Source organism: Acomys minous (assembly GCF_964271855.1).
Source record: "Acomys minous genome assembly, chromosome: 4".
Taxonomy (NCBI): domain Eukaryota; kingdom Metazoa; phylum Chordata; class Mammalia; order Rodentia; family Muridae; genus Acomys; species Acomys minous.
Window position 1 is genome coordinate 24,325,640 of NC_140486.1, and position 27,607 is coordinate 24,353,246.

The 27,607-nt window shown below is 37.8% G+C and overlaps 1 protein-coding gene across 1 annotated transcript; it reads left to right on the plus strand.

Moving 5' to 3' along the window:
- Positions 1–565: 565 nt before the first annotated feature.
- On the plus strand, positions 566–27,076 carry TXNL1 (thioredoxin like 1). The gene is made up of 8 exons (XM_084778219.1): positions 566–924; positions 7,862–7,958; positions 10,069–10,242; positions 12,580–12,702; positions 14,578–14,647; positions 15,884–16,056; positions 18,936–19,040; positions 25,598–27,076. The coding sequence occupies exons 1-8, from the start codon at positions 827–829 to the stop codon at positions 25,625–25,627; spliced, it is 870 nt and encodes a 289-aa protein (XP_084634345.1). The 5' UTR covers positions 566–826; the 3' UTR covers positions 25,628–27,076.
- The last annotated feature ends 531 nt before the right edge of the window (positions 27,077–27,607 follow it).

Below are 27,607 nucleotides of genomic sequence, written 5' to 3' on the forward strand. Positions count from 1 at the left end.
GACGAAATTGGGCATCTCTTTTTGTCATAATTTAGGTACATAATATTTTATTTATATATTTATTTTTGTTTTTTTTTTTTTTGAGACGGTTTCTCTGTGTAGCCTTGGCTGTCCTAGACTCGCTTTGTAGACCAGGCTGGCCCCGAACTCACAGCGATCCACTTGCTTCTGCCTCCCAAGTGCTGGGATTAAAGGCGTGCGCCACCACACCCGGCCATAGCACTTTTTGAATGACTGCTGGGAGAGCACCCAAAATGTAACATGTTATTTTGTGCCTAGTGACCTGCTCGGGAGTACAAGACAGGATCGTTGTCAAAGTTCCTGCAAAGGATGCCTTATCAGCTTAGGCTGTAGCCATGCGCCCACCAAGGGAGAGTCCTTTTGCCCAGTGTCCCCAAAGTCAACCCATCCTAAAAACAAAACAAAACGAAGCGAAGGAAGAGAGGCCACTGGAGAACGATAAAGGAGTCACGAACTCTACAGACTGCGCCTGCGCCACTCCGCGGTCGAGCAAGCCTTAGGCAAACGGAAGGCGCGGAAATGACGTCAAACGCGCAAGGGCCGAGGCTCCCTGGGCGCGGTGGCTGCTGGGTGCTTCGCGCCTTGCCTCCTCACGCTCTCCTCCCAGCCCGCGTCTCCTCCCCCTCGGCTCGCCTGTTCCCTGGCGTGACTCGGCACTCAGAGCTGCGGGGTGGACACGTCGTGGTCGCCGCTTCTGACCAGGCCCCGGCCTCCCGCAGCCTCTCCTGGGCCTCCCCTGGCCTTTCCTCGCTTTAAGTTTGGAAGCCGGAAGCGTCGTGGCCGCCCGGCCGGGCTCTCTGTGAGGATGGTGGGAGTGAAGCCGGTCGGGAGCGATCCCGATTTCCAGCCGGAGCTGAGTGGGGCGGGCTCCAGACTTGCTGTGGTGAAGTTCACCATGAGAGGGTAAGGCCGAGGCTGAGGCCTGTTGCCATTCCTCTGTGGGTCCCTGCTCTCCCGTCCCCACCCCCCACCCCCCCATTTTCCGGGTTCCAGGTCTTCTGTGGTCTGATGCTTTGGAATGTCCGGTGCTGACTACAGCCCAGGCCGCTGCCTGGATTAGGCCTCAGCTCCCGAGAGCGGGTCTCAGGGGACTTCCGGGCGGGCGCCGAGGCTAATCTGGCGGGTCCCGCGGCTCAGGACTTGCCTGCCCGGCGAGTTTAAAATCGCAGACGTATTGGGGGGGGGGGGGCGGCGGCCCGCGACGCTTTCCAGCTTGTAGGGGTCTCAACCTCTGCGGCCTGCGCGGGTCTCGTGTCTTTAACGAAGAGCCAGCCATCGTTTGCATTTAGTATCCCTGAGAGCGTTAATTTCCGAACCCTTTGATTTCTCTTCATCTGCGTTTCTGCAAAGCCTTTGAAAGATCCAGTGGAGGGTGCCCATGTAGTCCGAGTAACGTGTAGTTTTAAGGCGTAGTCGGTGCATTTTTGAATTAAGTTAATGTTGCGATAAAACCTTTTTTTTTTTCAATGTGCATGACATGTTTGTCCCATGCTTGGTTTTGTCTGTAGACACAGGCTCCTCTGTGTACACAGATTATAGACAAAAAACCAAAATATAGTACGCACATCTTAGTTACGGGTTAGACAGACCTCTGACTTTGACCAAAGTACTTTTTTTTTTTAACTTAAGATTTAAGATAATAAGGATCTGGAAAGATGTTGACTGTTCTTTGGATAAAATCAAAATGCAAAGGACAAAAAGCTGGATCACTTGTTGGGTGTGTAATGTTCTTGTGTGTAAATTGGAACTAGACCTTAAGAGCCAGAAGGCACAGATCTCTCTGCATCATGTACACCTAAGCCAACTGGGAGCTACCTCCCAGGACTGCTGTTTATGTAACAGGTTTACTTGCCCACATAATTGTGCTGTTTGTGGTTTTTTTTCATAAAGCCAGAGCAAAATTCATAGTTTCTAGCACAGGGTTCAGTAAATGTTGAGTATATACAAATGTTGATAGCTTTAGGGGATCAGGGTACAGATAGAGAGAGACGAGAACACGTTTTGTTGGTGGTGTTTGCTTTGTTTTGGGGGCAGTCTCCCACAGAACTGAAGGGGGAAATCAGTTGATTTAATAGAGTGAAGTAGAGTGCCCATGTGATAGGATGCTTCAACATGTACTGAAGTGAAGGGTTAGGCTGTGCCATATGTACTAAGGCATGTCCCAAAGGAGTGTTAGAACTCTAGAAATATGTCTCCTCGGCTTCAGCAGCAGTTTTGTCTGCTAGGAGAATATCTGCACATTTGTTGACTGAGTGGAAGAGAGAGACCAGAAGGCTTCAACAAGGAATCTCATCTTTAGTTCATCCTTCTAATTCTGGTCATTTGGAGCTTTTACATTTTTGTGACTCAGTGGTTTATTTCTCCCCATGGTAAGAGCCGGGGCAGAGTAATAAATAAGTAGGTAGTGATTGAAGGGTGAAAGATGGAGAAGGAATACTCCTGGTGGAACTTTTCTGTTAGCAGTGTTCAGTCATTTTCTGTATACCTGTAAGGATTGACTGGAAGAGCTAGATTACTTATTATTAATTTGTTGATGTTGTTTTTTGTTTTCTGTTTTCAAGATAGGGTTTCTGTGTGTATCCCTGACTGTCCTGGGACTTACTCTGTAGACCAGGCTGGCCTCGAACTCAGAGATCCACCTGCCTCTGCCTCCCAAGAGCTGGGATTAAAGGATAGAGCCCCCACTACCATCTGGCTATTACTAAATGTTTTAATGGAATGAACATTACATTCCCTTGTTAAAAACTTAAGGCAAATAAATGCTTACATTAAGCAGCGTTTAGGTAACATTTATAGATCATTTATAGATCTAGTAAGGTTGTGTTTATTTACCCTTAACATTCTTTTTTATTTTTAAAATATCTTTAACATTCTTTTAACATGGGCAATCAAGGCATTCCTCTCTGAGGTCATTGCCAGTGTAACTAGCCTTATTTATACTTGGTGACCTTCACATAACTGTGTCCAATAAAGTCTTGTCAGAAAGTGCTTAGGAAAGTTAATGTTACCTCATTATAGGTTGAGGGTATAATTTTCTCTAGTACCTGATTCTTCAACTTTAAGCTAAATTGCATATGACTTATCTATCATTGCTCTAAGTTAAAATTGCTCATGCAGTGTGTAGATTGCTTTATTCAAGAATTTTCAACAGCCCTTCAAAATAAATGCAGGGCCTTTAAACATACTAGGTAAACACTCTACCACTGAGTTACACCCCAAGCTCTGTTTTTTTTTTGTTTGTTTGTTTTGTTTTTTTTAGTAGAATGTATATGCATAAAATTGATTTTAACATTTTAAAAATTATTATTATTATTATTATTATTTTAATTTTTGAGACAGGGTTTCTTTGTGTAGCCTTGGCTGTCCTGGACTCCCTTTGTAGACCAGGCTGGCCTTGAACTCACAACGATCTGCCTCCCGAGTGCTGGGATTAAAGGCGTGCACCACCACGCCCGGCTAAAAATTATTTTTGTAGTTCAGGCCAGCTTCATACTGTGATCCTTCTGTCTTAGCCTTCTGAAAGCTGCAATTGCAGATATACACCACCATACCTGTAAATGGAGTCATTTTAGCAGTTTCTAAGAGTATAATTCAGGTGAGTTATGTACACTCACAGTATTGTGTCATCATCACCTTTATTTTCTAAAATAGCGGTATCATTCCCAGCAGAAACTGTACCTGTTATAAAGTAATGCCCTGTGCTCACTTCTCCAAAAGAACTGTTAGGTCCCACTTTCCCCACACCTACCCCCTTCCCTGGTAGTCTTGTACTTTCTGTCTCTAGAATTTGCTTGTTTTAGGCACCATATGTGAGTGAAGCCATGACAGTGTATGTTGCCTTTTTTTTTTTTCTTAGTCATTTCCCTTACTGTATTTTCAGGGTTCATCAGTATAAGATGTCTCAGGATTCCATTCTTTTTATTCATCTGTTGATCAATACTTTACTTGTGTTGTTTACTTTTAGCTGTTAATAATGAACACTACTGTGGACATTGGCATATTATATCTTTTTCAGTCACTCCTTTAATTCATTCTTCTGATGAAGAGTGCTTGAATGCATTAACTCCAGTTCTGTCTGCATTATACTCTTAAGGCTATCAACAGTTCAGTTTACTCTCATCTTTTCCAGACAACATGAGAATATTTATTCATATTCAAAACACTATTCATACTGTCAAGAGAATGAATTCTATATGTTAAATATTCTGATAAGAGTTCTAAAATAACTGTCTACAGATAGTTGCTTCTTAAGTATGGCTAGATACATACAGTGCCATTTTGTTCTTTTGGTTTGTAAGTATACTAAGGTAAAAGAATATATAGTTTCTTCCCTATTAGAATATGAATGATTTTTATCTTGAGATGGTGAATTACCACTTTTTTTCAGTAAGTTAAGCCTTCCTTTTATAGACAGTTTACTCTTTATTTTATTTTCTTAAAGCAGACCTTTATGTATTGTAGTTACCATTCAGGGATGCCAGTGGTGTGTGTGTGAGGACGTTGAGTTTCAGTAGTACATTAGCTTGTTCAAAAGTATATTATTAAATGTTCAATATACTAAATACACATTACACAACTGCTGAGGACTGAAAGTAGTTTACCAAAATAAGATAGCCCAGGAGCCTGTAGGAGCTAGACAGATAAATATTTGTGAGTCATGTAGGTGAGGAGTAAAGTTTCAATTGGAGTTTTTGTTTGTTTTTGGTGGCTTTGATGACTAACTTTACTAACAGGAAGACAAAAGTTACTAAAATGTAGCTTGATAAACTTTCCAAGTGATGACATTTGTATAACCAACACTAAGTATAAGAAATACACCGTTATTACCAACCCCAAATTCTTGCATTCTTGGACTTCTTCCCTTCAGTTTTGTATTCTGACACTGTTAGTTTGCCTTAACTTAAACCATATAAAAGTACAGTCTTGTTTTATTTAATGTATTTTTATTTTATTTGCGTTGGTGTTTTGCCTGCATGTATGTGTATGTGAGGATGTCAGATCTTGGAGTTCAGACAGATGAACTGCCATGTGGGTGATAGGAAGTGAACCTGGGTCCTTTGGAAGAACAGTCAGTCGGTGCTCTTAACTGCTGAGCCATCTCTGTAGCCCTCAGAATTGTATTTTGTAGTCTTGCTCCTTCCTTTTCAAGAGGATATAGTTCCTTCAAGACTGTATGGCCATTACTTTATAAGTAACAAGAGCTAAACATTGGAGATTTGGTGTGGACTTTTGGGAACGGTATTTAGAGTCTAGGACATTATTCTTGGAAGTTTTTAATATTTAGCTGGGGATTGAACCCATTTCCCTCGCTTCATCTTTAGTATTGTTTCATATATACACATATATGCAAAAAAAAGATCTACAGCCAATACGTAAAAGAAGACAAGCAGAAAGAACAGTTCCAAACTTATATGAAGCCAGTATTGTTCTAAAACCAAAACCAGGTAAAAGACAAAATAACAAAAACTACAGGCAAATTTTCTCTGGTAAAGATACAAAACATAAAATAACTTGCAAACAAGGAGTACACTAATGAGATGATTCATCACAATCAAAATGGCTTTATCCTGCATTTGCAGGGATGGTTCAGCATATTTAAGTCAATAAATATACCAGATAATATAAATGGAATTAAAGAAAAAAATCTTATGATCAGATCAATCGATCCAGAAAAGCCATTGACAAAATCCATCATGTCTTTGTGGGAAAAGTCCTTGAGAAAGTAGGACTGGAGTGAACAGGGCTCAACATGATAAAGACATATGGCACACCTACAGCCAACGTCTTGGTTAATGAAGAAAAATCCCATTTAAATCAAGGGTTGTCTACTGTCCCTTTCCTTTTCAATGTAGTGTTTGAAGTACCAGGTGGAGCAGTAAAGTAGAGAAGGAAGTTGAAGGGACGTGAATAGGAAAAGAAATCAAGTTCTTCCTGTTTGCAGATGATAGAATATTATACACAAGAGACCTTCAAAATTCCATTTGATATGCCAGTTTAGATGTTTTAGTCTTGTTGATTTGGTTCTTTTGTGTAGTAGGAAGCTATCAGCTTATTTGCTATGTTCTCTTTCAAAAAGGATAATTTAAAACCCTTCTTGCATGTTCATTTTATATATTGTTCTAAACATAAACTTTCAGTCAGAGTTTTAGGGCAGAAAAGATATTTTCCCCACCCATTAAAAACCCTTGGACTAGATGATTTCTGGGCCACTTTGCAAAACATTAAAAAACAAACTCTGATTTTTAAATTGGGGTTGCTAGTCAAAGTATTTTTTTTCTTTTTCTTTTTTTCTTTTGTTGTTGTTTGTTTGTTTATTGTTTGTTTTTCTGAGACAAGATTTCTCTGTGTAGTTACAGCTGTCCTGGACTTGCTTTTGTAGACTAGGCTGGACTCGAACTCACAGAGATCTACCTGCCTCTGCCTCCTGAGTGCTGGGATTACAGGTGTGCGCCCGGCTCTAGTCAAGGTATTTATAGGAGAAAAACATTAGTGTGACATTTGGTCATGCTGGTTATGTAATCTCTATGAAGGGTTTTCTAGTTGCTGTTTTATACAGGAAAATTAGTAGGCTTGTTCATGATGTCAGCTAGTCATTTTTCATTAATTAAATAATCAATAGTGAGTTGAACCAGGTTTATTAACCTTTGAGTGCTAATGTTAGAGGACAAACAACTTACTTAAAATAATCAATCTGCCTGTAATGTGAAAGAAGGTCCCTGTGTGTCTCTATAATAATGTATTTTGATTTTTGACAGGTTAGATTTTGAAGTAGATATTCTCATGGTAATATTGTTTTGATGAAGTTTGTTTAATTACCACTTCGCTCATACATATAGACAACAAAGAAATCTTTTCCAAAATTTTTAGTTCCTGTTGTATGTGCTGCTTTACATTTAACCCTGCAGTTCATTTGGAACTGCTCGTTCTGTATGCAGTGAGATCCAGTACTATAGACCTGTGTAGACCATCCTTCCAGTGCTCCGCTTGTCGGCTTTTTTATAAATCAGATGGTTATTTATCCCTTATCTGAAATGCATGTGATTAGAGTGTTTTCAGCTTTCAGAGTTTTGTTGGGGTTTGGAATAGTTAATGTAGACTTTACGAGTTAAATGCCTCAAATCTGAACATTTAAAATTTAGGATGTTCTGATGTACACGTTTGGTTTGTTGTTGTTTTGTTGGTGTTTCGAGACAGGGTCTTTCTGTATAGCCTTGGTTATCCTGGACTGGATTTGTACACCAGGGTGACCTCGAACTCACAGCGATCCTCCTGCCTCTGCTTCACAAGTGCTGTGGCTGCTCCCAAGTCCCAAGCCACCATGCCGGACTGTACACATCTTTTTAGGATAAAATATCCAGTTTGGGGTTTAGGGTCATTTTGAATTCTAAAAGTTTTCAAATAACATGTTTAACCGATTATATTGAATGTTATTAATAAAGCTTTATAACAGGTCTTGATATTTGTGGGTTTTTAAGCTTTGAACCTCAGCTTGTTTTGTTCCTCCATTTAGAATATATTTGTTTCATTTTTAAAAATTGAGATGGTATATTAATTCTAAACAAGGATTGATTTCTTGACAACAATGACTTAAAAATCTATAAACATATCCTTTTAATTATTTTTCTTTGTTTTATTTTCATGAGAACCAAGTGGAAGGATTTCACAGTCCTAAGTCTGAGACCTAATATTGTATTTGTACTCATTAAGACGGTATGGTATTAATATAACATTAAAATGACCTAGATGAGTATACTAGAGTTCTGAAAGCCAAGAATGTCAATTTGCTCTAGTTTGTAGTGTCTTTGTATTATTTAACTGGATAGTGTTCTCTTTCTCACAGGTGTGGGCCGTGTTTGAGAATTGCCCCAGCATTCAGCTCTATGAGTAATAAGTATCCGCAGGCAGTTTTCTTGGAAGTAGATGTACATCAGTGCCAGGTAAAGCTCAAGAGTCTTTTCTTCTTTTTTTTTTTTTTTCATGAAACAGATCTAAATCTAACATTTATATTGCCTATTATGTCTTTATGCACACACTTATTTATTCTTTAGAAGACAGGAAAACATTAGGATTATTATAAATGCCATTTCTCTTTTTGTTTGTTTGTTTGTTTTCGAGACAGGGTTTCTCTGTGTAGCCTTGGCTATCCTGGACTCTCTTTGTAGACCAGGCTGGCCTTGAACTCACAGAGATCCTCCTGCCTTTGCCTCCCAAGTGCTGGGATTAAAGGTTTGTGCCACCTCTACCTGGCATAAATGCCATTTCAAAAAAAAGTTAATGAGGTGAAATTAATAAAATGTTGTTACAGTAATAGGTTACCTGGTAGTTCTATATCTGAACATGCACATATTGGCTATATTAAAATATAGTATTGACTTTACTTACTTTCATATTTTTTTTATTATGGATACCAGGAAATAAGATCACATGTATATATGTATAGTTCACATTTGTGTTTTACATTTGTTTTTATTAATATAGTGCTGTCCTAATAGTCACTTGTGAAGTTTAGGGAAGATGCCCCTTGGTTGGTTACCTTTATGCTTTTCTTTCTTTGAATAATATATCTTCTGTACCTCTTCATAGAATTTGCATATTTAAGAAGACAGATTTACTTTGTGGGGTTTTTTTTTTTGTTTGTTTTTTGTTTTTTGTTTTGTTTTGTCTTTTGAGACAGTTTCTCTTTGTAATAGCCCTGGCTATCCTGGACTTGCTTTGTAGACCAGGCTGGCCTTAAACCCACAGAGATCCACTTCCATCTAGCTACTGGGATTAAAGGAGTATACCACTATATCCGGCTACTTTGCTGGATTTTAAATCCTTGTCATGACAATTTTAAACAGTGGTGTTCTGGTTATTATTCATTTCCATTCAGTATTGTAGAACTAAATCAGAGTTTTGTAAGATAGCTATTATTTTCATGATGACCTGAACTCAGTTCTGTAAGAATAGGAATTAGATGAGGATGGCTTTTTTTTTTAAGACAAAGACATTGCCTCTTCTCCCCTTTTTAAAAATAGGTGGTATAGACTTTTTTCCAAATAGATACTTTTTCTTAGCAGCAGTGATTTGTATTGACTCATTTGTTGTTTTTGTTTGTTTGTTTTCTTTTTAGACAGTTTCATTAAGCCTTGGCTGGTAGGACTCAAACTCAAAAGATCTGCCTGCCTCTGCCTCCTGAATGCTGGGATTAAAAGCATGTACTATCATGCCTAGCCTTTGGTTATTTCTTTTTGAAAAATTCATACTGTGTAATTATAAGAAAGCTGCCTGCAAGCCAGGCGTGGTGGCGCACGCCTCTAATCCCAGCACTTGGGAGGCAGAGGCAAGTGGATCTCTTTGAGTTTGAGGCTAGCCTGATCTACAAAGCAAGTCCAGGATAGCCAGAACACAGAAAAATAGCCAGGGCTTTTGCACAGAGAAACCCTGTCTTAACAAACCAACCAAACAAACAAAAAACCCAAAAAACCAAACCAAAACAAAAAAACCAGAAACAAGAAAGAAAAGAAAGCTGCCTGCCATAAAGCATAATTTCTGTATTAGAAAGTAATTGTTCTGTTGGATATAGTATATGACACTAAAGCTAATGTTTTAAGAAACAAAAGCGGAGCTGTTCTCTATTGTGGGTATATGGCTAATATTGCTATGTCTCCATAGGAACTCCTTTACAATGGAGTACCCTTTAAAACTACTTGTCTATTTAATGTGCATAGTTATCTTGCTTGCATGCATGACTGAGTACCACATGAGAGCCTGGATCCTGCAGAGGCCAGAAGAAGACATCAGATCTGGAGCTAGTCATATAGGTGGTTGTGAGCTGTGGGTGCTAGAGATGGAACTCAGGCCCTCTGGAAGAGCAGCTAGCACTTTCAACCACCGAGCCTTCTTTTTAGCCCAGTCTGCTTTCCTAAATAACAATTAGGAATACATTAGCTTATGTTTCTGGTTAGGGCTTGTGAGATTTTAGTTTGCTTAAAGTTGTAGAATGGAAAATCAAAATGGTGTAAGATTTGTTTTAAGTCTTAACACTGTTTAATTTGCTGATTCCAGGGAACAGCTGCCACGAACAATATATCAGCAACACCTACATTTTTGTTTTTTCGAAACAAAGTGAGAATTGATCAATATCAAGGAGCAGATGCTGTGGGACTAGAAGAAAAAATCAAGCAGCATTTAGAAAATGATCCTGGAAGCAATGAAGACACAGACATTCCGAAAGGCTATGTATGTCATCAGAAGAGTAAAAACAATATCTTAAATTTGGTGTTGTTTGGTTGAAGTGAGATTTACTCTTTTCTTAACTAATTCAAAATACTTTCAAATGAGCATTTTCCAAATTAAAATGGACTATTGAGTTTTGTCTGTCTGTTATGACCTTAAGTCTCCACATGAATCACTTTCCCCTGAATATCTTCTGCTAAATTTCTTTGTCATTTAAAACTGTTTTCTAAACTATTAAAGAGCCATATGCCAATGCTTGCCCTCGTCCTGTGAGTGGAGAATATGACACTGAAAAATATTCCTCATTTTATAGTCATGTAAAATGGCTTGAGTTTTAATGTACTGAATCCCCGTGTTACATAACCTCCTGAAGTCTAGTTTTGTTTGGGTTAAATCAAATGTAACTGTAGCGTTGAGTATAAGGCACCATTTTTTCTTTTAATTGAGATTAAGAATGAAGAACTCAGCCAGGCACAGTAGTGCATGCCTTTAATCCCAGCACTTGGGAGGCAGAGGCAGGCGGATCTCTGTGAGTTCCAGGCCAGCCTGGTCTACACAGAGAGTTCCAGGACAGAGAGAGGTATTACACAGAGAAACTCTGTCTCAAAACACCGAAAAAGTAAAATAAACACAAACAAACAAACTCAAGGATGATACTTTGAAGCTACAGAGTATAAATAGTTCTAACACAGTTGTGCAAAAGTTCAAAAGCAGTACTTTATGGTGCTATAGCCAGTACACGAAACAGATCTACATTTTCCTGCCTGTAAACCCTTTAAAGTCAAGCCGAAAAACTAGTCAGGTGGACACGAGAGCTTGTTTTTGTATGCATGTTGTATGTGTGTATCTTTGTCACTGAGTATCTGTAACATGATAATGGCAATATTATTTTCTCTTAGTCTATACTATTAAAATAACATCCAATCAGAAAGTGTGAACCGTTGTTTGAGTTGGGATTGATAATTCCTGAACTAGGTCGTTGTACCTGTCTTACTGGTATACTGATTACTGAAACAAGTTTTGTGAAAGAGAGAGTTTACTTACAAGTCATTCAAGCATGAAGACTAGAAAACAGATTCCTAATTTGAGTTCCCACGCATGTTATTTAGGGATACTCAAGGGATAAAGTAGTTCTAAAGTATGGGAAACAGTGATTAGAAGAAAGAGAAGGTGGTTTATGTAGTGCAGTTACACTCTGATTTCATAGTGCTTGTGTTCAGAAATGACTAGACAAAGAAGTTCCTGGAGACCTTTCTTCAGTTGTGGTGTCAGTGGTTTTAGCTGATTTGATCTAAAGGGAAACAGCCTCAAAAGAAAAAAAAAAAAAAGGCACTTAGGCAGCTATGCCCTTATATACTGTTGTTACCTGTAGATAAGCTAGTGGGATCCTGCTAATGTGGCAATTTCTTGGCTAGCACCATCACCTTGGCTTTAGTCCTTGTGATGCCTGGACTTTAGTGATTGAGTTTGTATTGCCCTGAGGCTTAGTTCTATCCAGTCTGGGATCACCTCTGGATCAGGCTTTTAAGTATCTCACAGGAAGCCATATATATATATATATATATATATATATATATATATATATACTCTATAAGACATCTTAAACACAGTTTAAGGAAAGTCTAGAAAAATCAGTAAAGGATAGGTCTGAGCCCTGTTCTGTCCCTGTTATGAAGGGAGGAGGGAGCGTGTAGGGGATCAGTAGAGTCAAGAAGTAAAGGTGCAGACTGTAGCTTAGGGTGAGTGGGGTTAGGCTGCTGATGCTTGTTAGCCTGCCATTGTCACTTTGAGGTTTGTCCTCTCATGAAGTCCTAGAGATAGGTCTTCCTCTTTCGATAATCATGCTTGTTGTTAGTGTCCTTTTGGATTGGTGGTATTTTGATTTTGTTTGTCGCTTGTTTGCTTTTGCTGTGTGTGGTCTGGCTTTCTTTGAGATGGGGGTCTCATGTATATGTAAGTTGCCCTCAGACTCTGTGTTCTTACATGTACTTCCCAAGTGCCAGGTTGCAAGTGTCCTGGGTCCTTAAAAGAGCCTTCTGGGCCACAGGAAATAGTCATAAGCTCTTTGTAGTCAATGTCCTGGGAAATGCTGAGGCCTGCAAGCTGGGTTTGTGATACGTTGCTATGTAAGTGTAAGCTAGATTTAGTTTTAGTAAGTATTTGATAGATTTCAGTCAGAAATTCAATTCAAAAGACAGTTATAAAAGTTTCAGTAACTATTTTAAAGCAGACATTTTCTTCAAAATTGCCTAATTTAGAAAGAAGCACAGATCCAAGTCTTTATATTTTTTATGCTAAAGCCAGATGTTTTGCCTAAGTTCTTGATTTCTTTTGTTTCAGATGGACTTAATGCCATTCATTAACAAAGCTGGTTGTGAATGCCTTAATGAGAGTGACGAGCATGGCTTTGACAACTGTTTACGCAAAGACATGTCCTTCTTGGAGTCCGACTGTGATGAGCAGGTAGTACAGTGCTCGTGTTACAGCTGGCCGACTGTCACTACTCAGCTGTGCCCTGCTTCTCTATACCGTTCTTGCCTCGTGGCCTACACCTCTTCCAGCTGATCATGCTGCTTTTTCTTTTTATAGCTGTCAGGTTCTTTGACTCCTGTCCCATCACTGTGTAGATCCATCTCCTTTCTCTGATCTGTGTGAGCTGCCATGTGCCCTAGGGAGCATGCAGAGCTCATGGTTGGCCCTACTGCTAGTTAGGTCGTGACCATACTTGGTATTTTTTTAAAATACTGTTTTCCCCACTCAAATAGTTTGTGTCTGAGCAGTAGGGGTTGGTTAGATGACAACTCCCCATATAAGACTCTCTCCTTAGTTGCTGATAAAAATGTACTCTTTTTTTTTCTCCTTGGTGCATTGCTCCTACCACATAGAAAGTAGGGCAACCACCTTAATCATATCTTCTTTGCCTTCTGGGTGTTATTTTCCTTAATTTACCTTCTGTTCCACTGTGTGGGCTTATTTCCTGTTCTATTTGATCACAAAAATTTACAAAGTCTATTATCTGCATGTTTGTTCCTCCTGTTCTTACAAGAGCTAATGGCTCTTTATTTGCTTTAGGATGTCTTGCTGACCTGATCTGTTTCTAGCTTTCCCTCTCACCTCCTTTCACCAGCATTTCAGCTCTTCACATTTCACGCTTGCTATGTTTTGATGCAAGTATAAAAAGTAAGTGGTGTAACCAGAGGAGATAGCTGTTTTCTTAGACCACAATGTGATTTTTGAAGTAATAAGTCTAAGCCCTTTTTTCTAACTAGACTTACTTTATTACAGCTTCAGGACTATGATTCATATCATATTCCTGTGTATAGTTGCCTAAATACATGACAGTGTAGATAGTAGCATTATTTACAGCTTTGCTGAAATCTTCTGTTAAAGAAAGGAGTAGGAGTATAGCTCCAAACAACAGCTACTGTTTCAGATGGACACAGATGAATGGATACCTTATTGCTTCCCAGAGACTCCAGTCAGCACTGCAGTTCCCTTAAATGGCCTTCTAGAGAAATTTTAGCGAAGTCTTGAAGACCGTAGTGCCTTAGCTCTAAGTACTTGCCTTCCCTTTTCTCTCTCCTACTACTCAGAGCATTGAGCTACAGTTACCCCTGGGCTACAGTCCTGGTCCCATGAGTCCTGTTTTCGGAGTTTTAGATCACAGTTCATGTGAGGGTCAGTGTCTCTGCATAGCAGTGTATTGCTTTCCAGTTGTCGGGCTAAGTACTTGATACACTAGAAAAGATGTGTGTCACATTTAAAATTTAGAACTTACACATTATTTCATTTGGGAAGTTTTGTTTTATTGTGGGAATGTAGGTTACTTGTCAGTTCATAGGTCACAAGGTCTTAGGTTCTTTTTGTAGTATTTATTTATTTAATGCATATGAGTGTTTGTCTGCATTTATGTCTGTGCATCATGTGCATGCCTGGTGCCCTTGGAGGTGTGAGAAGAGGGGGTGGGATCTGTGGAACAGGAGTTAGAGGTGGCTGTGAGCCATCATGTGGGTGCGGAGAATTGAATGTGGATCCTCTGGAAGAGCAACTAATGCTCTTAAATTCTCAGCCATCTCTCCAGCCCTAGTGTTAAATTCTTAAACATAATTTTAGTAAGCTTACTGCATTAATTTTTTTCTGCCATTCTTCTATATAAGTAATTGGTGGTGGCAATTCTTAACTGCCAGACTGAGTTTCAGCTTTCAGAGTCTCTAGATTGAAGTGGTTTGTTAGATGAGCGAGGTTTGTGCCTCCCCTCCTTACTTTAGCTCCCCTTAGCCATTTTGTGTATTCATCATGTTAACAAAGCCTTTTATACTTAAACTATTTCCCCCACAGCTACTTATTACTGTGGCATTCAACCAACCTGTTAAGCTTTATTCCATGAAATTTCAAGGACCAGATAATGGTGAGTAAAGAACAGTTAATTAAAGTCTACTTTCTACTTTGTTAAACCTGTTAGCTTACATTTAAAACTTCTCTATCAAACAGAGGTAGATTTTTATGTGTTGTTTATGGAAGATTATTAATGGCCAAGTAATGTGGAATTAATTAAGAGCTAAAGTAAAAATGTTTGCTTCTCTTTAAAGAGTACGGACTCCTTCCTCCCATTTCTAGATTCTTAGCAGTCATTTTTAGAATCAAAACTGTTTTCAAACTGTTCAGATCAGGGTGATGAGAGTGAGGTTCCAGTCCTGCTTTTTGTGCATTATTACAGTGCACTGTCTTGCCATGCACAGCACAGCAGTGTGGCTTTACAGACTCAGGCTTTTACACTTCATAAGACGAAGTGGTTTTCCCCCCCTTCCCCGCCCCAGCACTTTTTTCCTGTTACTGTTGATGTTTTTGAGAGAGAAGGGAGTCAGAACTGAGGGGCTTTGTTTGATTTTGTTTTCTTCTTTAACAGAAACAACCAAGCGGGTTTTTTTTGTTGTTTTTTGTGGTTTTTTTCTTTTATTGTTTGCTTTTGAGACAGTCTCTTCTTTATTTCTCTTGCTGTCCTAGAATTCCCTTTGTAGACCAGGATCACAAGAGATCTGCCTGCCTCTGCCTCCTGAGTTCTGGGGTTAAAGGCATGTTTTCCTTCTGAGTAACAATGTACAAGTTGTTGGCAACTATAGGACTTAGTATATTGTTTATGAAAAGTTGCTCACCTGCATATACTATCAGAATTCATTGCTACCTTCCATATTGTTCCTCACTGATAGTGCTGTTTTTATTGTAGTATAGCTTTTCGTTTTGTTTTAAGACAGAATCTCACTGTGTAGCAGGCTTGGAGCTTGCTATGTTTATTTGTGTACCTATGCTTCCCAAGGTGTGCCCCACTATATTCAGCTAATAGTATGTCTTTTGTCATTGAGGGTAAAGACCTGTTTATGTCCATGGCCTGTGTTTTCTATTCCTAATGTAAAGTACACCTGGGCTAAGAAGCTAATAGCAAATGAGTATTGAGGAAGGGGGGGAGATTTGCTGTTAGTATTCTGATTAGGTTTTAGTGGAGATTTTTGAAGATGTGTTTGTTGGTGTGTGCCAAAACATGTATGGGGCCTGCATAGGTTTTTGTATAAGATACATTTGATGTTAAAGGAAAAGTAAAGTGTGTTTGTACTATTTAGCACTTCATTTTTTTTAAACCATTTTTTAGGTCAGGGTCCTAAATATGTAAAAATTTTTATCAACCTTCCCCGGTCTATGGATTTTGAGGAGGCGGAAAGAAGTGAGCCGACGCAAGCTCTGGAACTGACAGAAGATGACATTAAAGAAGATGGAATTGTTCCTCTTCGTTATGTTAAATTTCAGAATGTTAACAGTGTAACTGTGAGTAGCATTTCATTAATATGTCTTCCTGTAGTTGGCAGGCAACATTGCTGACTTCTGTATCCTAGGTGATGCTAAATGATCTTTTTTTAATTTTTTAAAATTATAATTTATTTATTTTTGGTCTTTTGAGACAGGGTTTCTCTGTATAACAGCTCCGGCTGAACTAGAGCTCGCTCTATAGACCAGGCTGGCCTCGAATTCACAGAGATCGCCTGCCTCTGCCTGTCAAGTGCTGGGATTAAAGGCATATGCTACCACTACCTGGCTTTTTTTTTTTAATGATTTGTTTATTTATTTATTTTTTATGTGCATTTGTGTTTTGTTTACATGTATGCCTGTGTGAGGGTGTCAGATCCCTTCCCTGGAACTGAACTAATGGACAGTTATGAGCTGCCATGTGTATGCTGGAAATTGAATCCAGGTCCTCTGGAAGAGCAGCTAGTGCTCTTAACCAATGAGCTGTCTCTCCTTCTCCTCTAAATGATCATTTAAAAGTAGAGTTTGTCCAGTAAAGTTGAGAAATGGAGGTTGATTCATGGGATTTGTCAGTTCTAGAACATTTACACTTAAACGGGAGATATTTGTGTATACTCTGTTACATCTGGTGATGAGTGCTAGTACTTGTATGAAAACCCTGTTTAATTTTCTACAAGGTAATCTTTCAGGGTAGTTACTATGGTATTACTACAATGGCTTTACTTTTTTTTGAGACAGAATCTTACTCTGTAGCATAGGTTGGCCTGATATTTTACTATGTAGCCCACACTGGCTTGAACTCACAACAGTCTTTCTGTCTCCACTTTCCAAGTGCTGGAATTACAGACATGAGGTACTATACCTAGTTAAAAATGACTTTGAAAAGATAATTTTACATTTTAAGAGATAGCTAAGGTATATCTGAATATTGAATAGTGCCAGAGATGCTTTTAAGCGATGTATATGAAAAGAAAGGAGAGACCACCCACAGAGCACTAAGTTCAAATCATGCCAAAACTGATATGATACCTTTGTGTGGGTGGATAATCAGGAGAGACTGTAAGCTCTTTTTATGAGAGTTTCAATGGATATAGACAGTTTTCGTGATCAGAGGAAGCTGGGTGAGCAAGCTGAGGCTTAATTTCCTGAAACCTTTTTATCCAGACAAAACTAAACATGAAGGTCACAAAGGAATAGAAAACTGTTGCTCAAGACCCTGTGTGTTATTTCTAGACATTTTGTCAGATGACACATAAGGCATACCTATCACTTTCATGATAATAAAGGTTGAATTAAACTCCCAGAGTTTGTGTTTTTTTTTTTAAGATGAATTTTAAAAGCAACATGTAAACAGTGTAAGCAGGAACGCTTGAATTTAAAAAGGAAATATAAGCAAGCTGGGAACTGGTTTATTAGCATGTTTATTATATTCTTTAAATTGATTAAACTCTTTGAAAGAAGTCTAGGGTTGCCTATGGAAAAAAAAAATGAAAAGTAACATCTAAGAAAGAGTTTGTTACCCAAGTGAAGAGAGGATTTTTTTCCTTTTATTGAAAATAGATTTTTCCCCCCTCATACAGTATATCCCAATTAGTTTCCCCTCCCTCTGTTCTTCCCAGTTCTCCCCTCCCATCTGGATCCACTCCTTTCTGTCTCATTAGAAAAGAACAGGCTTCTAAGAGATAACAACCAAACATAACAAAATAAGATAAGGTAAAACAAAACCCATCACATCAAATTTGGACAGGACAAACAAACAGAAGGAAAGGAGCCCAAGAGCAGGCATAAGAAGCAGAGACCCACTAGTCCACATACTTAGGAGTCCCATAAAAACACTAACTGAAGCTATGGTAGATACACAGAGGGCATGGTGCAGACGCGTGCAGGCTCTGCTCAGTGAGAGACAATGCTTTTAAGTAGAGAACATTTTTAGAATATCTTTTTTTTTAAATGGAGGAACATTTTTTTTCCAAAATTCAATATAAATAATGTTCTATTCTTTATATACTGAGGACAGTTTTAAAATAGGGAGTTTAGAGTCAGGCCTTAAGACACATTGGAGGGCTGAGCATAGCCTTAGGGTCAGATAGCCAACATCATTTCTTCTGTTATTCTAGGAAATAGGATGGGAGTATGACTATCAGAAAGAATACAACTACAGAGATTATCCACAGTTGAAAGACTTATTTTAATAAAATTATCAACAGCTGTCTACTCTGTTGTACATGGAATTCAAACTCTTTCAATGTAGCCTGTAAGGAATTTTTAGGTTTTTTGTTTGTTTGATGTTTGTTTTTCAAGGCAGGGTTTCTCTGTGTAGCCTTGGCTGTCCTAGACTAGCTTTGTAGACCAGGCTGGCCTCGAACTCACAGAGATCTGCCTGCCTTTCCTTCTCTGATTGAGTGAGATTGCCAGTGTGCGCCACCTCATCCAGCTCTGTAAGGAATTTAATTATGACTTCTCTATACATGTGGGCATCTTGCCAGGGAATCTCTGGAGAAGGTGAGAATTGCAGTACAGTCAGGGAACAGGCAGTCTTTTAGGACACTAGTTTAAGTGTAATGTAATCTTGAATAATTCTCAAAAAGAATGGAGATATTTTTATTAAGAAAGCAAATTAAGGGGCTTGAGAGATGGCTCAGAGGTTAAGAGCACTGCTGCTCTTCCAGAGGTCCTGAGTTCAATTCCCAGCAAACACATGGTGCCTCACAACCATCTATAATGAGATCTTGTGCCCTGTTCTGGCAGGCAGGCACACATGCAGACAGAATATTGTATACATAATAAATAAATAAACCTTAAAAAAAGAAAACAAATAAATTAAAGCATTCTCATGAATAGCACATTGTGATTATAAATGTGATTTTTAAAATTGTATTTATTTATTTATTTATTTTTAGTTATTTGTTCAGTCTAATCAAGGAGAAGAAGAGACAACAAGAATTTCATATTTTACTTTCATTGGTACTCCAGTCCAGGCGACAAATATGAATGACTTTAAACGAGTAAGTTTGTTGAAATATCTTATATTTTAGTTGTCATGCTTTTAAACATAAAGATCCCAAACTGTGTCTCATGAAAGACTAACTAAAGGCACCATGTTGAGATAGTCAACTAAAAGCTTAGTAAATGTAACCTCTAAATGATAGAATAAATACTAGTGAATGACATCTAAATAAGAGTAACAGCCTGATTACAGGGCATGCTTAGGAGTCATAGAGAAATTATACTTAAATTATTACATGAAAGGCATAGTAAGATTTTTAAGGACTTTGCTGATATAAAAATATATTTACAATGATGAATAATTTTATTATGAAAGAATAAACATAAATTTGAACACATGACCTGTTGTAACTTTCTAAGCATTATCTGTGTCCGGAAAGGACACATTTCAGCAAAAACATTTAAAGTGATTGTGCAAGTTTTCTCCTATTTTTATAAATATAGATCTGTATTTTTGAAGAATGCAACCTGAAGGTTTCCATGGAGCTTACTGGGTACCCAGAACTTTCAGGAGTGAGGGTCAGCCTCTTCCTGTGCTTTCTGGGGGAACTTCTTTCTTGTAGCAGTTGTGTGGGTAACTTTCATAACACCATCCCAGATCATAAAGGTGCCACTGAAAAGCTTTCCTAGTGCCACACCTGCAGTATACCAGGAAACATTGGCCACAGCACTTTTCATGACTGTGCTAGGCCAGTGGTCTAGGACTAGGCATGAGTTCATGGAGGAAGAGGTTCCCAGCACACTTTATGAAGAGAATTTTTTGCTTTTTGAGACAGGGCTTCTCTGTGTAGTCTTGGCTATCCTGGACTTGCTTTGTAGACTAGGCTGGCCTCGAAGTCAAAGAGATCTGCCTGCCTCTGCCTCCCAAAGTGCTGGGATTATAGGTGTGTCTCACCACGCCCAGCATAGGGAATTGTTTTATAGACCTAGAACATCCCAAGAGGTCCTTTTGGTGATATCTAGACCCAATTTAATTACAGAAAAATGAAATTGTTTAACAGTAGATGGTCCTATGAAATATATGTTGGCTTAAAAAAAAAAAGGTAGGCCCAGATAATACATATTTTTGCTGGTTACTTTTCATCCACTTCTTACTATTTCATAGCATAATTAAGTTTTGGGAGCTGTAAGAATAATTCTTTGTCATGCCCAGATGCTTCATATGTGTATAATGCTTAGTCAGAAGAAGCAAGCATCAAGCAGCTTCATTATTACTTATGGGATATATTTTCTTGGGAAAATATGTGAGCAACAAAGATGTTTGGCTGCTTTTCTGGCTTGAGTTAAATGCATTGGCCTTGGCTTTAACACATGTAGAGTTTGTGTTCCTTGTATAGTTTGTGTTACCAGCTTACTTCTTTTGTAAGATTTATTGTCTGCCAGGTTAATAATATCTTCCTACCATTAAGTTTTGCTTCAATATCCTATTTGTCCTTTCAAGCTATGCTGCTTAACTTTTGTTTTTGAGGCAAGTAAAATTCTCTTCTCCATTTTTGCCAGTTGGCTATTCAGTTATTATTTTTCCCATTTGCCTCAGTAACTGTCTTAAGTATTGGTCTCATATCAACTGCTACTTAGTCTTTTCTCACTGACTGCCAGAGCTGCTCTCGAGAAAGGCACTTGCTGACAGTATTTGTCTTATATCATTTGTTTACCTTTTTCATGTTGTTTAAATTATGGAAAGGTACGAGTTCTTAAAGTTTTCAGTCTTGGGTATCATTTCAAATACGAAAGATGATTGAGGATCAAGAAGAGTTTCTGTTAACATATTTATTTATTTAATCTGGGAATCCAGGTACAGTGGCTCATACTTGTAATTTCAGTACTTGCAGTAGTATGATTGCTGCCATGTTTAAGGCCTTTCTAGGTGTCAGAGTGAGAGTCAAAAAGAAAAAGTTTAATTGGAAAAAAAATTTAAGTTACAATTAATAAATCTGGTCGAGAGAGTTAGCTCAGCTGTTAAGAGCACTGTCTGCTCTTCCAGAGGTCCTGAGTCCAATTCCCAGAAACCACATGGTACCTCACAACCATCTATACTGGGATCTGACTTCTGGCATGCAGGCGTACATGTAGAGAGAACACTCATACACATCAAATAAAAAAAAAAATCTTAAGCTTTTCCTACACATTCTTTATCTCAAGTTGATAGCCTTTTTTCTTTTATTGTATTTATTATACAGTCATATATTATGTGGTATTCATTTTACAACCTGCTGAATCCATTTTTATTGTTTCTGTGTATATGGTTTCAAACCTGACCACTTAGCATAGGACAGCCAGTGAGAGGGCTCACCTCTGAGAGAGGCCAGATTTCTTTATCTGAAGTCAAAAATTGTCCTTAGTTCTTTGTCTAGGTTTTGGACCCTGTACTTTTTCTCTTTCAACACTAACAGGTCCACAGATTTTGCTGTTGTCCCTGTCTTGTTTATACAGCTCTTTCTAGGAGAGACTATTTCACAGAAGACATCTGATATGCGGGCTCTTGGACTCTTTCTGCCCCTCTCTTACACAGTGGCCCCTCAGCCAGAGATGCAGGAGCTGTGATATCCACTGATCCACTTGTGTTGTGTGTGATGGTTTCCATTTTCTCTAAGGAAAATCTTTGATGGGGTGTGGTAGTCACATTCAACTGTGGGTGGATTTGTAAGGGTCTAGTAAAGTGTGAGTAACAGATTTTTTCCCCCTAAGATGCTTGGCCTTCCTACCCCTGGGAAGCTGGGTTCGTTCCAGTTAAACAGCTGTTGGTTTCCACCAACCTGTGATTGGCCCTTCTTGTGCCCTTGTGCATACCTTGCCTTGTTGGTGCTTGTGGTTCACAGGTGCTGCAGCTGGATAGGACTGATGAATTGCTTACCTCCCTTGATAGTTTGTTGTAGTATTTTCTGGAAATCATGAAAGTTAAGCCAAAGGAAGGAGGTTTACAGGTCAGATCCAGCTCAAGTCATTTGAGCCATGCATCCTCAGTGTGTGGGTTTTTTATTTCAGCAATAGGCCCCAACCTTTGACCCCAAAGAGGCAATCAAAGGCTTCATTAATAATCTGTATTGTTTTGGGAGTTACTTGGATAACACTGACCAAGCCTTCAAAGGTTCTGTTTCTGGTATTGAGCTTTTTGTTAGTCTGTAGTTCTTGTGGGAAGCCCTGTTGACTGAAGAAGTAGCTTAACTTCCTTTGAGGTAAGGGTGTATGTGGTGGGGGAGGGTTTGGGGGTGTGTGTGGTGTGTACATACATACACTTGCATATATATTGTGTATAATTTTAGGCAAATATAAAATATGATTCCTTGAGACTTTACCAAACCACCTTGATGTTATTTGTCCCTCCTATATTGATCTTCCTCCTCCCCATTTGGAGTCCCTCCCATTTCCCATTTCATGTTGGTACTTTGCTCTAAAGCCCCACTTCACTCCCATTCCGTGGTCCCTTTATACTTCACTCCTTTCTGTGGTTACCCTGTGTTGTACACTCACATGTAGGAGCCACAGATGAGAGAGGATATAGAATTTGGGTAGAGGAAACCGTAGTGAGCAGGTATCCTGGATAGAATGGAAGCGTTGAGACACAGACATGCAAACACGAAGATGCAGAATTCATTCAGTGACAAGTCAAATGTGACACCTCTCTTCCTTTACAGTGTAGTGAATCTGATGCTAAAGGATATATGTTGTAATCTTTAAATTTTCAAAATGCATTTGATGCGTAGCCTATATTTAATGAAGATAGATTTGATAACTATTCTCTAGCAGAAAGAGCTACGTAAAATGGTTTAATGGATCATAAAGTAGTTATGTTAGAAGTATTATTTTTGTGTGTATATTCTTTTGTTGTGTGAGTTATTTGTAGATGATTTTAGTTTTCAGCATGTCACTGACCTCCCCCCTTATGTCACTAAGTTGACAGAAGCTAAGGTAATACTGATAAATCTTGGTTATGGATAGCTATTTTAGATGACTTTGCATGGTGTTGCAGCTTTATAAGTTCACTTTTAGATCTGCTAGAATAGAATACACCTTCTATTTGTTTTGGCCCTCAAAGGTGTCATGCATACTTTGGCTATTTGCTGTAAATGCATTCTTTGTGATATAGCATGAAAAGCTTGCAATTTTAATTGAGAGTAAATATTTTCTTTGCTAAAATAGGGTTTTTTTGTTTTTGTTTTTGTTTTTTACATAGATTGCTTTTTATTAAAATACAGGTGTGCAAAAGTGAGAAAATTGGGGCTTTTGCTTCTTAGGGAACAAGGTACATGTGAAAAGTAGACCACATTTTTAATCACTTTTTATAAAAATGGACTTTTCTCAACTGGCCATTTACCACATATGCTATTTTTATAACATTTCTATTTGTTTATTTTTCAGCTTTTTTAATACAACTCAATGAACTAAAACCAGAAGATTTTTTTAATGAAGTAATATAAAGATAGACTTTGTGTCATTGTTCTCCCCTCTTTGCTTCACTGCTCATCTGTCACCTACCTGCTCTCATGCTCCCCATGTTCTCAGTTGTTGCTGCGAGACTTCTTCAGCTTCAGCATCTGGATCAGCCTCAGCCTTCTTGTTGCCTAGGTTGCCTCAACCACCTCTTCCTTCAGATCTCATCCCACTCACGACTCCGTTGGCCCTTTATTTTGCTTGCAATTAGGTGCCTTAGTTTTCTTACCATTCTATGTTGCTCACAAGGCAGGCTTTTTTTTTTTTACCTTCTGCTGTTTCCTAATCTATTTTGTTCAATATTTTGAGAAATAGCTTTGAAGTAAAACTTAAATTGTTACAGATGCTTTGAAAATTAGCTAATTGAGTAGTATTTTTATCCATTATAAAGTCTTATATTTTAGGAGCAGAAGAATTGGTTTGGAAAGTTAATTTTTGTTGTTGTTTTTTGTTTTTTGTTTTTTTTTTTTAACTAGAGCTAGTATTACATAGTTGCAAATTGTGAGATTTCACCTTGGACATTAGCCTCAAAGTCTTTTTGTGATTGTATTCTCATGCTTTCCCATGTGAACTCCCGGCCAGTTGAAGGACATGGACTAAACAACAGGCTGGGTTAAAACACTAATGCAGAAGATCAATGGATTCTTTACTGAATGAAAATTTTTAACATCTAATTTTGATGTACCTAGACTTTGGTTTGTCTTGGGTGTAACATAAAGAATTAAGACAGAATGAAAGAGCTTTATGTTTGGGTAAGAATCTGCATGGAATGCTGAATTTCTTCTCTTTTTACAGAGAATACATATTGGCAAGTTGAGAGTTGTCAGCCTGTGAAACAGTATGCAGACTTGCATCTTCTACTGTATCACATTTTCTAAGATTTTGTTTTAATATTGTTTTCTTTTGCTTAACCCAATAGCTCCATGTTTTGCATTTCCTAAGTAATATAGTGATCAGTAATATATTGTGTGTCAGCTAAAATTCATTTACGGCACATCTCTGTGTTTTAGTTTATTTTAAAGCCCCGTTTTTCTTACTCCTGCCCACCTTTTTCTGATGTTATTGTCCTTTTGACTTTTGAGCTATTTTACCATAGTTTGCATGGACCAAAGATGAATTTCTTTAGAAGTTGTCCCTCACTGAGTGAAAAAACAAACTACCACAGAAACTCAAAAACACTATCTTCCTGTGGTTAATAATTCTCCATGGAAAGAATTTTCAAAATATTCTCATGAGTGACATTGGCCCTGCTATTTTCTGTTGCAGACAGACATGTATTAATGACCTGTAGAGACACTACTAAGAACAGAATCACTTTTAAATAAGAAACATGTACATAATAGATCTTTTATTACAAGCAGACACAGTTCATTGTAAAGGGGGGTTATTTTGAGACATGCTGTGAGGCTATATTAACTAGGATAGACTGTTCTTAAGATAAATTACTCTAGGATACAGAACCAGCAGAACCTGTTTTTGTGACTTAATGGTGGATAGCAGGCTACATTTTTTGTGCTCTGACATTTATAGGAGCCTAGGGAGTTTTATAGACTTTAAAACCAGGTAGGTTTTAGTCATTCTGATGCAAGGCTTATTTTGACACATTTCTAGCAACAAGGGATTTTTAAAAGCTGGAAAAGAACTCTAACATTTTCGGTCTCTTTTTATTGCATGTTTACATATTGAAGGAAAAGTCTAGAAACCCATCAGTGGGTTTGATGACATATTATTTTGTAATTGACATTTGGTTTCTAATTGTCTAAAACTAGCATACCAAGAATGTTTTACTCATAGCATCGGTCTTTTTTTGTTTTTTGTTTTTAATTAACTTCTCTAAACTGTCAACCTGGTTTGAAAAAATTATATTTCTTTTTAAGGCAGAGTGGAAAACCAAAAATAGTTTGCATGTGTTTAATTCTTCTGTTTAAGGGGAAGGGATGTCACAATTTGCTGATACAATAAAAGCACATTGCATGTGGAAAAGATTCAAGGATAAAAATTAATACCTGGAAAAAAGGACTAAAGTAATTTAAAAATCATTATGATATTAGTATTTTTTAAACATATATCTGAATCATTAAATTGTTCATTTTTTTTTTTTTAATTTTTCTTTTTCTTTTTCTAGGTAGTTGGCAAAAAAGGGGAAAGCCATTAGGGTACAAAAGACACTGGAAGACTTACTGCAATCAGATTTGCAGCTCCTGGATAATTGCTTGATTCTCTTCAGAAACTGTTCATCTTTTATTTGTTGCCATTACCAATAAATCATTGCTTTTGTTCAGATGGTATCTCTAGTGTTTCTATTGTAATCTTGATATATGCAGTTGTAAATAAAAGTCACTACTTTTGCCAAGCTTAAATTTTGTCATTCCATATAAATACATTCTCTTTATTTGAAAATTGGCTATTTTGTTCTGGTAAGACATTGACTAAAAGCTTGTCCGTCTCTAGAGGAACAGGATGTCACAGGAATTTGAGAGCCCTTTCTACACACATGGACTGTTCTGATGCCTGGGTTTGGACTTAAATTTCACCAAAGCACACTTGAGTATCTAGGCTTTATAAATTTACTCAAATTTATAAACAGCCACTAATCTTACCTACCACTGGTAATTAAGAGGTTTATATTTTTGTTTTGTTTTTAGAGACAAAGAGACAGACAGAGAGAGGCAGAGAGACTTGCTGTGTAGCATAGGTTAGCTTAATTGTTGGTATTCTGTACCTGTCTCCCAAATGCTGGTGTTATAGACATGTACCACCAAACCTGGCCTCATGCAAGATTTTAATTCCTCCTGTATAAATCTAAAAATTAGATTCAGCAATTTTTTAAAAAATAATAAGGTAATACTGAATTCAGACAGCTGGAAAAATACACTACAGTGAATTCATGGAAAATTTGAATTAGTATCTGATTTAATATTGATTAAGTTCACAAAAGCATTCATTGTAAATCTATAGAGAACATGATTTAAGGCTGAAAATGAGTTGTTCCAACTGTATTTGAAAGAACCCTTTACAAAAGAATGGCTAAACAAAATATTTGTTCTTATATGCGTTTTTAGCACTTAATATTGGCAAATTCAGTGTATTTATTTTGTTTTAAATGTGTGCGTCTGGACTCCATGTGTTTATATTCATGTGTGTGTAGTGCCCAATGGAGGCCAGACGAGCATCAGAACCCCTAGAGCAGGAGTAACAGCAGCTTGGGAACCACCATGTGGGTGATAGGAACCAAACCCAGGCCTCTGCAAGGCTGCTGCTCCATCCCTGCCTGTAAGATTATTTTTAATTCAGTATTTTAAAAGCATATATAAGACACTTGTAATTCAGTTAATACATTCGAGGACACTCTTATCTAGAAATAGTGCAGATATATGCTCTTTGGATACTAATGTATTTGTACAAAGTCATGAAAAAACTATGAAAGTTTTAGTGTTAAAGTAGTCCTTTTCTGAAGCTTGTATTGTTAAGTAATGTTCAGTTCATTTGTATGTGAGCACAGTAAGTGGTCTGTGGTGATACCTGTATTTTATGTATTTATCAGTTTTGTTGACTTAGAACAAAAGGAAGACAAAATAAAAGTTTATAATACTTGTAATGCAAACTATCTGAAGTTAATCACACCTGAAACGGAGAATAAGATTAACATCAAGAATTGTAGTGTATATTTAACCCTTTTGGGGGTGATCATTAAAGTGCCTCATCTCAAGTGCAAATGGTCTCATCCTGTTTATATTGACTACTTGAAAAAAACCAAGTGAAAGTGGTTTCATGTTTTCAAAGGATCGTATTTTTGTTGTTCATATGACTTCTGTAACTTCATTGCAACATAGAGATATTCTGTCATTCAAGAGAACATAGAGACATTCTGTCATTCAAGAGTGCTAGTACGAAACGTGTCACAAGTTTTATTCCTACAAAAAAATAAATGTTCATAATTGACATTTAAAACATCAAGCTAAAAATGGTATTTTCTGTTAAACTAAAATAGAATACACACACACACACACACACACACGTAACGGTTTTCGTGAAAAGATCATGAAGACTCTGTAACCTTGGTTATTTTAACAGTAGCCATCCATTACTGTTTTCTAGGAAACTGTTAGTTTGTCAGCCATAGCAAAAAACAAGA

What these genes read in the sequence shown, in the direction of transcription:
- TXNL1 (XM_084778219.1), top strand. Translation starts at nt 827, where the DNA reads ATGGTGGGAGTGAAGCCGGTCGGGAGCGATCCCGATTTCCAGCCGGAG. An exon ending in TAGATGTACATCAGTGCCAG is followed by an intron (nt 7,959 to 10,068) that starts GTAAAGCTCAAG and finishes TGCTGATTCCAG; the next exon opens with GGAACAGCTGCCACGAACAA. An exon ending in AGAATGTTAACAGTGTAACT is followed by an intron (nt 16,057 to 18,935) that starts GTGAGTAGCATT and finishes ATTTATTTTTAG; the next exon opens with TTATTTGTTCAGTCTAATCA.